The 11,152-nt window shown below is 44.9% G+C and overlaps 1 protein-coding gene across 1 annotated transcript; it reads right to left on the reverse strand.

Moving 5' to 3' along the window:
• Positions 1-2,608: 2,608 nt before the first annotated feature.
• RBM12B (RNA binding motif protein 12B) lies at positions 2,609-9,109 on the reverse strand. The gene is made up of 3 exons (XM_032182490.1): positions 9,045-9,109; positions 6,363-6,408; positions 2,609-5,643 (listed from the first exon to the last, which is right to left on the reverse strand). The coding sequence occupies exon 3, from the start codon at positions 5,613-5,615 to the stop codon at positions 3,501-3,503; it is 2,115 nt and encodes a 704-aa protein (XP_032038381.1). The 5' UTR covers positions 5,616-5,643; positions 6,363-6,408; positions 9,045-9,109; the 3' UTR covers positions 2,609-3,500.
• Positions 9,110-11,152: the final 2,043 nt, after the last annotated feature.

Raw genomic sequence — 11,152 nt, forward strand, 5'->3', positions numbered from 1 at the left:
GAAGTTTACTTTAAGACCTACAGAAAGGGAGAAATATCAGTGTCGGGCAACTTTGTTCTCCTACACGTATGTCTAAAGTTTGAATGATGGACAGAAACTTTGTGAGCTCGAAACTAGGGACATAAAAGCCAATACACGAGTTAATGCATTTTAAAACCACAAGAATTCAGAATGTAGCTACAGAATGAAACATTACCTAAGGATACTTTTGCAAAGATTATTCTGATGAATTAAGTGCTTATTTCAAGACTCAGTACTCCCTTTGTTCATGCACATTTTTGTCCCGACACCTAGATGATGCAGGCTCTTATGAAGAGGTTTTTTTCAGACTGTCATAAGTTACGGCTTTCCTGAATGCCTCAAGCTGCTTCCTATGTGATCAGTATTACTAGTTTTTGAAGCCACAGACTGTTCTTTAAATATAACTTTTGGACAATGGTAGCAAAAGCAACCACAGATTAAGTGTAACTAAGGCAACTAGATGGATTCCAGATCAACAGCACAAACTGCAGCATTTCCTTTGTTCTTTTACTGGATGGATGGTGCTTAAAAAGGAAGAGCAATAATTCACACCGTGTAATTACACACTGCTGTCACTGATGTGTCCTTTACTCTGAGTGCCTCCAAAGCTTAAACATGTGAACTATTTGCAGCAGGGAACGCCATCAATCACCACACCATGCACTTGTACCAGCCTATGCAAGCAGAGACAGAATTCAATGCAAACTAGATACACCCGTCCCAGTTAAACAAAAATACTAACTGGAAAACGGGTAAAAATTGAGAATCAACTACCCTATTAACCTTACTAACTGATGTATTGGCATCCTTCTCTAATTTCCCTGGGCTTCAGATCATCTACACATCCTTTGAAGCAGAGCTTTATGTACCTCACAAAAATGAATCTGGCCTATCAATTAGACATTTTATAGATTAACCTAGAGCAGTCATAAACTCGCATCTGTAATTTAAGATTAAGTAGCCACAGGGCAAACAAGGAATGCTTTAAAATACCTTAATTAAGATCTCTGCCATTATAAGCTTTGGGACTCTTTTCATGTATCCACTAGGGTAAAAAAAAAAAAAAAAAAAAAAAAAAAAAAAGTTACCATTCCCCAAATTAATAGTTCTTTGTCAGCAGTTACTCAAAATTTCTTGAGAGCAGACAATGCCCTTGGAGTAGGCTTTTCCCAAAACAATCTCACACCTAACCAACGAATGACCCACTAAATTACCTTGTCCTTCCAGTCTCCAAATCCTGTTTCTTACAAAAATGCGTGTATGTGCACTTGTGCATGGAGCAACGCTGCTCTAGAGGCACAGTAAAAAATTTACCGATTTATATTCAGGATTTGACAACCCCCTATTTCGGTGTTTTTAAATTCTTCCAGCTACTCCACATTACCTGGAGGAGAAAATAGTCGCTTTCTTTCTTTACAAAACAACAGCAGGTAACAGAGGCAGGAATTAGTAGTAAAAATGTTAGCTTACAGAAAAAAAGTTTTCAACGGCGTGATTAGAACATGTAACTTTATTTTGAGGATCCCTTTGGCGTGCTATTATTTTCCCTGCAGTCTGTTGGCTTTTTGATCACTCTTATAGCAACTCTGAAGTAAAAGCAGCAGGTTTTTTTTTATTCCATTTAAATTCAGAGGAGCATTCAGAACAACACACTTCTAAAGTTCCTATCAGTCAGCAAAAAAGTATTCAGGCTTTTTTAATTTGGCCATATCAAAGTTCTTCTGCTGAGGAATCCACACCTACAAACTCAGCATTACCATTCTCATTTAAAATGCTTTTTTCTGAGCACTTCAAACAGAAGACAAGTCATATGCACAAGAAATGAAGCTACATTAGCCTTTTAACAATTACAGATGAAAAAGGGGGGTGCCTTGTTAATTTCTAAAGAGCTTACATGAAATTTAGTAATGATGATGACTTTACATAAAAGAACTAAGGTGTGACCTCCAGCAAGGGTGATCAGGAACTAGAACAGGCTCCTCCGAGAGGCAGTGATGGTCTCTGTCCTTGGATATTGGAAAGCTAAGGCACAAGACCTTGATTAATGTGTTCTAGTTGACCCTGCTTTGCGCAGTGGGGCTGAATGGGAGACTTCCAGGACCCTCTTCAACCTCAACTCCTCTATCAATCTATAATTTTTTTGGCATTGCCCACGCAAAGTTTAAAAGTAGTTTTTGTCATCAAGTAGCAAGTTTGCCATCTTCATTTCAGAGGTAACTACAAAAATGCCCTAAAATTCTTTAGTAATCCAAGTACTACCTCATTCCAGTTGCAATTGCCAGTGTATTCACACCAGTTTCCTACTAAGCCTGAATTTTGAAGATGCAGAGGATTTTCCTCAATCGGGATAGTTTTTATTTCTTACTGAAGTTTGTGTACACTGGTACCAAACCAGTCAAAGCATTCCAAACACTGAAAGTTTATTCTCTTGTACAAGAAAAAAATAAAAAAGCTCCTCGTGAGCATGGTTGCCAGGGACACATTAGTTAAAACTGATTATACATTGACCTGGAATGCATCCAGCCACCATTAGCAAGTTAATATTCATGTAACAAGCATGTGGAGATGAACTAAAGACCAGTGAAAGTTCAGGCTGAAGCCAAAATTCTTGCTGTAATTTTAGCATTCATTTTCTGCCTCAAAGGTACTACACTGAGAGAAGAGAACAAGAAAGCCTATCCACCTGATTCATGGAGATCTCGGAGTCTTTGTGAGCTGTGTGTTCACTGCAAAGTTGACAAACTTTGAACAGTTCAATCTTTCCACGGAAAGCAACCAGCATTGTTCTAAGACCCAGGTACGCTGCAGATAATAGTTGACGTGAGTAGCTAGACAAGTTTTAATTATAAGACACACACTTAATAACAATTTCATTTTTATTTAAAAAAAGTTGCAGAGCCAGCAAAGCCAGCTAATGTGAACAGATCTTTTTTTCTTCTAACAGGGATGCCTGCAAACACATGAAACCGAACAAAACCTGAACAGCTTACACAAAAAAATAAAAAATAAAACCCAGTCTTTTTTAATTTCATTAAGCTAACCTCAGTAAGAACGGTTACTGACTAATGCAGATTGCACTGAAGTTTTTGTCTGAACCGTTTGCTGGTTGGTCAACCAGCACTTACAATTTGATTTGATGCAAAGTCAGGGGACAGGGAATTAAAGCAAACAAAAAAAAAATAAAAAAGGAAAAAGAAAAGAAAAAGCATTAGAAATTCATGCTTTTATACCTTGCTGTAAAATATTCAATGTCCTCCGGAATTTCAGGCTCTTCTCTGCCACAGGAAGTAGGCACAATATATTTCTCAAATCTTAACCATCAAGGTATTTCAACCCAGAGCTAAACACCCAAACTAGGTATTATTTACAACCGTTGATGGAAACCATTTCTTCTTCAACTTCTAGTCATTAAAAACGTAAAAACAACTGTCAATACTGTCAAATCTAGAATGTTTTATTCTAGAGCATCTCTTCCTCCTTTACAGCAAGCTCAGCTTAACTTTTCTGGGACCAATCGGCCTATCATTCAATTCATTAATAGCAGCCATCGCTTCCTCATAGTTTGTCATCGCCACAATGGCATCACCCGAAGGCAACCCTTGTTCGTTATACTGCACGGAAACCGACTCCGGTATGACTCTGTAGCCATAGAAAAAATCCAGAATCTCATTGGGAGTCGCTTTAAAAGGTAAATTTTTCAATCGAATAGGAACAACCCGGTCAGAACCACCACCACCACCACCACCACCACCGAAATTTGGGTCCGGCATAAATCTGCCTTCTGGAACGTTTCCCATTTTGTTATTCCCAAACTCCATTCTGCCAAAGTGTTCGCTGTCACCACCAAAATCCATGAGGGGTGGCGGGCCTCTAAAATCCTTAGGAGGGCACATGAAGTTCTCAGGGGGGTGCCTAAATTCTGAAGGATGCCTGAAGTTCCCAGGGGGACCAAACGAGTGCATGGGTGGCCCTTGCGGTGGTCCAGGTGGGGAACCAACCGGACGGGAGAGCTCACCTCTGTCATACGTGTGCGAATGCCCCTGCATCTCGTTTGGGGCAGAGAACGGAACAGTGACACCAAACTTCTGCATCTGCTCTTCAGATATCAGTCTCAGCAACACCTCCGTTCCCAAGAACCTCCGACGATTTAAGTTTTCCGCTTTCATGGCTTGTTCTTCAGATTTAAACTTCACTAAGGCTTCTCCCAGCCCAGCTCCTTTGTCGTCATAGAGCAAGTAAATGTCATCTTCATCGATATCAAATCTCTCAAAGAACTTTTGCACTTCGACTTTTGTCACATCAAACGGAAAATTCCTCACATAAGCACACACCTTAGGGCCAGAATGACCTTCCCGGTAACTTTTTTCTGTCATGGCCTGGCCAGGAAGATCTCTTTCCTGAGATCTTCTCCTCTCGTAAGAATCAATTATTTTCAACATAGACTTTCTTGCAATTGGAAAAATGTAAACGGGACGATTGAGAAGAACCTTTCTATGGCACTCCAAAGCAGCCTGATAATCTCTCTCACTCCTTAACATCACAAAGGCATCTCTAGTCCTCCTCTGATGCTTGTCCGTTAGAAGCTTGATTTGTTTGCTGCCTATATCCAGATCAGGGAAAAAATCTCTCAGATCTCTCTTCTCCACGTTAGTCGAAAGATTCCTTAAGTGTATGTAATATTCCTGGCTGGGGGGAGAACGAGAACGCGTTCTTTGTCTCCTTGGTGATCTCGAATGAGAATGCTTCCTTGCGTGCATGTAGCCCGAACCTCTCGGGGAGCGTTCTTTGAAGAAGTGATCCATCTCATTCGGCACGTCTACCCGCCCGCCGTACTCGATCCACCGCTCCTCCGTGGTCGGACGGATTTCTATGAACCTCTGCCCCATGTACTGTCTGTGGCGTTTCAGTCCCTCTAAGGCATCGCCAGGCGTAGCAAATTTTACCAAGCAATCACCGTTATTTAAACCGTTACGGTGCTTTATCAGAATCACCCCGTCCACGCGGATTCCGGAAAGGAACGCCCGCACCGCATCTTCTGTCGCAGAGTAGGGAATGCCACGCAGGAACAAGTACAGATCATCTGGGTTAAACGCGTGGGAATCCTTTCTCGACTGATAGCTTGATTTAGGCATGCCTACATCACCGTGTCGCGTGCCATTGGCATGGAACCCAGCCTCCGGGTGATTTGGCGGACCGTAACCAGATTTATTTATTCCTTTCGTAATAGCCGCGACTAAATGCGAGATGTCTCCGACACCCGATGCACCAGAACCATTAGCACCTGCTCGTCTAGACCCAGACAGAGTTTCTCGGCCCCCACGGTCAAATCGTTTCCGGCTCATCTCTATGGTGTTCTGCATCTCCGCCTTGCTGCTGAGAAAGAGCTCTACGCGGGAGTCCTTGATAAACCCTCCCGAACAGCTCATGGCACGCCGTGCGTCTTCATCTGTTGCAAATATAATAAAAGCCTCCCCAATTTCTCCTCCAATAATATGCACACCTCCATCGGGAATATTCAATCCCAAGAAGAAACGACGAATATCTGCAGGACCCGCAACAACAGGAAGCCCCTGCAAACGGATGACTACAGCCATGCTGAGCTCAACCCACAGCAAAAATCACCTGCAGACAAAAAGGTACACATGATAGCACGTCTTTAGTACTCAGCTGTTACAGTATCTTAACACTTAAGCCTTTTTAATGAATGCCCTTGTCTCAATCAAGAGAGAAGGCACGAAAAAAACTCACACGTTCACAAGAATGGGATTAAAAGAAGATTCGCTGACAGTTGATTAGTCAGAACAATTATCTACTCCACCTGCACACGTGGACAAGTCTATCAGTATTCCCTATCCTAAGGGCAACAAAATCCACCTCAGTCACTCCTCACCATCCACGGTACCCAAAGAACACCTAAAGTCTTTCGTGGCATTGTTGCTGGATGCCAGAGATCTCTGCCCAGTCCCGAGGAACAAAATAAAATCCTGTTTGCTTTTGAACAGGACATTTGGGAACATAAACACCGAAAACGCTAGATGATAAAAGGAGAAAGGAAAAAGACTAATTGCGACACTGGGAAATGAAGTAATTCACCAACACTGATGACTTTACTGCTTTGACAAGTTGCTCTAACCAGTGATCGGTTCTGATCAATACCGTACGTTCTCTCAGTGTTCAAAACTGTTGTCTCTTTCACGTAGTCAGAGTATTAATTGCAGCAGCCACATGCACTCAGGAGAGCATATCCTAGCTCCCAGCCACAAGACTGTGAGAAAAAAAAAAGGCTGTGTACGATCTCGTCACAATACTCAGTGAGAAGTGTTAAGCTTTGGGCAGCTTACCTGTTTCTGCTTGGAAGACCTGATAAATTCTGTAAAATCAACTTAACTGTGGAAAGAAAATGAAACACAATTAATGGCTGATATCTGTACTTTGGTTTACAAACTGTGCTACATTGCTGCAGCTCATCCATAGCAGTGGCTAACATTAAAGCCAGGCATGTAATGAAACCACAATCTGGGATACAATGAAGAACTCCTTCCGCGTTCCAACATGTTATGCACCGCATCCCTGTGTTGCCATTTTAGAAGCAAAAGAAATTCAAAAGTTAAGTTGACTTCTGCAAATGATGAAAACACGATGAGGTTATTTGGTCATCGATTGTGCCATACTGAGCTGTTGAAATCAAACAGACTGACAGTGAATCGAGGGGAAAACCCTCAATTCTTTGAGTCCTTGAAAGACGTTCAAGTCCATCTCAAGATTACAGTACGTGTCCGTTCTTCCAAAATTCACCTGCTTTCAAAGCTCACAACAGGAGTACACTACTCACCAGTCCAGCACTGCACTTAACATCCACAGTGAAGACTATCAAAAGAACAAAATTAGGCAGCGAGGAGAAACTACAGGGCTTCAATTCACAAAGCAGAAACTGTGTTTTCCCTAAATGTGAACTGCCTTTCACAAGTAAGAACAACTATCGCTTCATCTGCTGACTTGACCACATCCAGATTTTCAACATGACCATCTGATGTCACACAACACAGAGCACAGTACCCTCAGAACAAAGACAAGCTCCCAGAACAACTAACTACATCCCTCTAAAAAAACAAAGAGTCCAAGGCCCTGATGACAAGCATTTGGGAACATGCCCCATACAAAACCCTTGCTCAATAACTGAAGCACTAGATCCTGATGCCAAGTTACCTATTGATCACAGTACCTAGTCACTCTGCGTAAGCCCAGCAAAACGAGAGCAAAGACCAAGTTCTGAGTCACTTCTACATCAGCACTTCGTAAGCACAAACCCAAACCAACTGCCTGGTTAATACCTGCACTGAAGACCATCAGCTCTCCGTGTGTTTTTGGGGAGTGTTGACCCCAGCCAGCACCCACATAGTTGACTCTACCCAATCCTCACCAGCAGGATGGGGAAGAAAATCAGAGGAAAGGCAAGAAAACTTGAGGGTCAAGGTAAAGAAACTTTAAGAGGTGAAGAAAAAAAGCAAAACAAAGGAAATCACTCACCACCTCCCAGGGGTGGGCCGATTCCCAGCCTGCCTCCAAACAACGGCCACTTTAGAAGCCAAAAATACACTTCCCTCTACAGAAACCAAACAAAAACCTTCTTCTTCCTCTACCTCAGTTTGACGTTACGTGGCATGGAACATTTCTTTGGTCAGTCTGGGTCAGCTGCCCTGGCTGCGTCCCCTCACAACCTCTTGCCTACTCCCTGCCTGCTGGCTGCAGTAGCTGAGTGGGGAAAAGAGAGCCCTGACGCTGGGCAAGGGCTGCGCAGCAATAGCCAAAACACTCGTGTGTTGTCAGCACTGTCCAGCCACCAATCCAAAACACAGCACCACAGAGGCTGCTACGAAGAAAGTTAGCTCCATCCCAGCCAGACCCTCTGCACCTTTTAATCTATCTTCTCAACAGATGAGATGGCCATGCCAAAAAAGCAAGGAGAGAATTCAAGGGCAGGATTTTCTTACAGGGCCTTCGTGTCTTGCGAAGTCAAATCCGCTGCCCTGCTACTTGATGATGCACTTTATCTGTAGTTGTTCTGAATTTCGCAATTCTGCATTCTCATCCCCATTTTTAAACAGCATTCAGAACAGATCTCCTCAGTACTTCTTCGGTGACAAACGGCAAGTTCTCCTCGATGTGCCAACATACAACCTCCTGCGTTTAAAACCAGGCACACTGATTCCAGATCCTAATGCGATATTCAAGAAATCCACAAACAGAAGCGTAAGACCAGGCAGTAAGCTTTTAGGAGCCATATATTAAACAACCAAAAAACGGTAGGAACTGCAGACAAGCCATCCAACTGTTAAATGAATGACCAAAATGAGTGGCCTTTAGGATGCACGTTCATGAACTGAGCAAAGGCTTCAGAGAACAAAGGTTTACGTAATGAACAGACTGGCAACCTCATGGCAAGTTTAAAAGCAGAGGTGTGCATGTTAAAGCTTTAAGAAATTCTGCGTTTGCCTCAGTTAGCCGGAAAGCAGTACTACACCTATACCTCCACAGCCTCAGTGAACTCTGAACACCATTAGCGCTTCGCTCCAGAAACACCTCCCTCAAAATACAGGTAAATAACTAAACAAATAAACACTTTACGGAAGCTAAGCCTGCACCGGACCAGCACTTTGAGCACAACGCAGCGAGGTCAGAGCCGCTCGCATGCAGCAAACGGCGCCAGGAGGGGCACCCCCGGGAACACCCCGAGCGTAAAAGCGACCGGGATTCACCAACCCCCGGCGGTTCCCAGCAGGATTTATCCTTCCGTCTGCGGGGAGAGAAGGAGAAGAGAGAGGGAAGGAAAGGGGGGGGGGGGGGGGGGGGGGGGGGGGGGGGAAGGGGTTGCCGTGACAGGGCCGCGGGCCCGGCCGCCGCCGCGCAGCGCTCCACGAGGGCCGAGCTGCCGTGAGGCGGCTGCGTGGAAGCCCGGCGGCCCTCGGGGAGCGGAGGCCGCCCGGGAAGCCGCTCAGCCGCCCCTCACGCCCTCCATCACCCACCGGCCGCGCCGCTAGGACAGGCTCCGCGCCCAGCCCCGCCGCCCGCAGCTCCCGGCACGGCTCCGCCAAGATGGCGCCCGCCGCCGACCGCCGGCGGAGGAGGAGGCCGAGTGCGCCTGCGCGACCCCCGCAGCTCCTTCCGCCGCTTTGGCGGGAGCGGGCGGCGCTGAGGGGAGCCGCGCGGCGGGCTGCGCATGCGCATAGCGACCGTTTGTCCGTCCCTCTTCTCTTCTTGGGGGGGGGGGGGTTAAGTAATACAATGGGTAAATGATAGCTGAGGACATAGGAAATACAATGCCTTGTTGGCTGAACAATCCTCTTTTACAACTAAAAACCACACCTCCTGGGCAGAAATAGCCCCCTTCTCGCTGTGAGCCCGCTGCTCATGGAGCGTGCACAAGGAATTAAAGGGTCACAGTGCCTTTAAAGAGAAACAAGAAAGAATTAGCTGACATTATGACATTATGCATAACTCATTATGCTCCCTTAACCACCAATTGTAGTAATTTTGTGTATAACTGGAAAGTATAAAAATGAATTTTCAGCGTCGAGAGGTGTGCTAGCTTTGTGGAGCTACCACCTAGCACCCATCTCTACACAGATACATAAATAAATACATAGATATATAAATATATAAATATAAAAATACATAAATATGTAGATATATAAATATATAAATATATAAATATGTAGATATTTAAATATATAAATATATATATATCTTGACCATTAATCAGCTCGTTACACCAGATAAAGAACAACACTTTGGCTAGACAAAAATAAATCTTTATGGCAGATTCACCCTCTCAAGTGGCCCTTATCTATCTTTTCTAAGATTAACTTGAGCTTAAGAAGTTGAATTTGTGCCAGTGTTTTTGACAGAGCCGTCCCCAGAGCAGTGTTGAAAGCAGACTGCCTGTTCTCTTCCAGAAATAAATTTCCTGATAGTAAAAATACACAGTGTAACTGAGACATCAGTGAGACATAGTTGAGCAACTACTGTAACAAGGTCCTCCTGTCCTTTTGCTTTGAGTTTTGGGAAGCCAGTATCCATGCTGTGTTAGAAAATCCCTAGAAAACAACAGGTGGCTGGCCACAAGCAGTGAAGCTGCCTTCTCCTTAGGAGCCAGCAGCTTGCTGGTGGTTGTAGGACTTTTGTGAAATCATTAACCCTTTAGATTAAAGGGCTTTAAAAGAAATAATAATATTATTTCTTTTAAAGGATTAAGATATTTGAGTAATAATTTTTGCACAGGAAGAAACTACTTTTTCTCTGTATTTTTTTTCTCTAAAACCAACTTTTATGGCACCATTGCCTGGGCATGTCTTGGTACAGAGGAAGCTGTCTGTCCTGACTAAAAACACTGGAGATGTTTTAAAAAAAACACGTAACATTGTGACGGGAAATACCTATGACAAATGTTTGCTGTCCCTGGGAGGGGTGTTAGAGACCAAAACATAACATGTTTCTGTTGTGGTTTAACCCCAGCAGGTAGCCAAGCACCACACAGTTGCTCTCTCACTCCCCTTGAAAAACCTCATGGGTTGAGATAAGCACAGGGAGGTTGTGCACCATCTACCACCACGGGCGACATGATTCAATATGGGGAAGATCAGTGTTATTTGTTGCCAATTAACACGACTAGGGCAGTGAGAATTGAAGGAAACTAAAACCACCTTCACCCCATCCACCCTCTTCCATCTCCTCCCCGCAAGGGCTGCAGGGGAACGGGGGCTGCGGTCAGTCCCTGATGCTTCATCTCCGCCACCCCTTCATGGCGTGGGCTGCCCAAAAGCTCTTCAAGAACTGCTCCCACATGGGTCTACACCACGGGGTCCATCCCCCAGGAGCAAACTGCTCCAGCACGGGTCCCCCACGGGTAGCAGCTCCCCCCAGCCCCCCTGCTCCTGCAGGGGCTCTCCATGGGCCGCAGCCTCCTCCAGGCCACATCCACCTGCTCCAGCAGGGGCTCTTCCACGGGCTGCAGCGTGGAGATCTGCTCCATGTGGGACCCCTGGGCTGCAGGGGGACAGCCTGCCCACAGGGCTCCCGGTCCCTCCCTCCCTCCGTACGGGGGCGGCTCCGCCGTGAGGCTGCGCGGCCGCCG

The sequence above is a fragment of the Aythya fuligula genome, chromosome 2 (genome assembly GCF_009819795.1).
Source record: "Aythya fuligula isolate bAytFul2 chromosome 2, bAytFul2.pri, whole genome shotgun sequence".
Classification (NCBI taxonomy): domain Eukaryota; kingdom Metazoa; phylum Chordata; class Aves; order Anseriformes; family Anatidae; genus Aythya; species Aythya fuligula.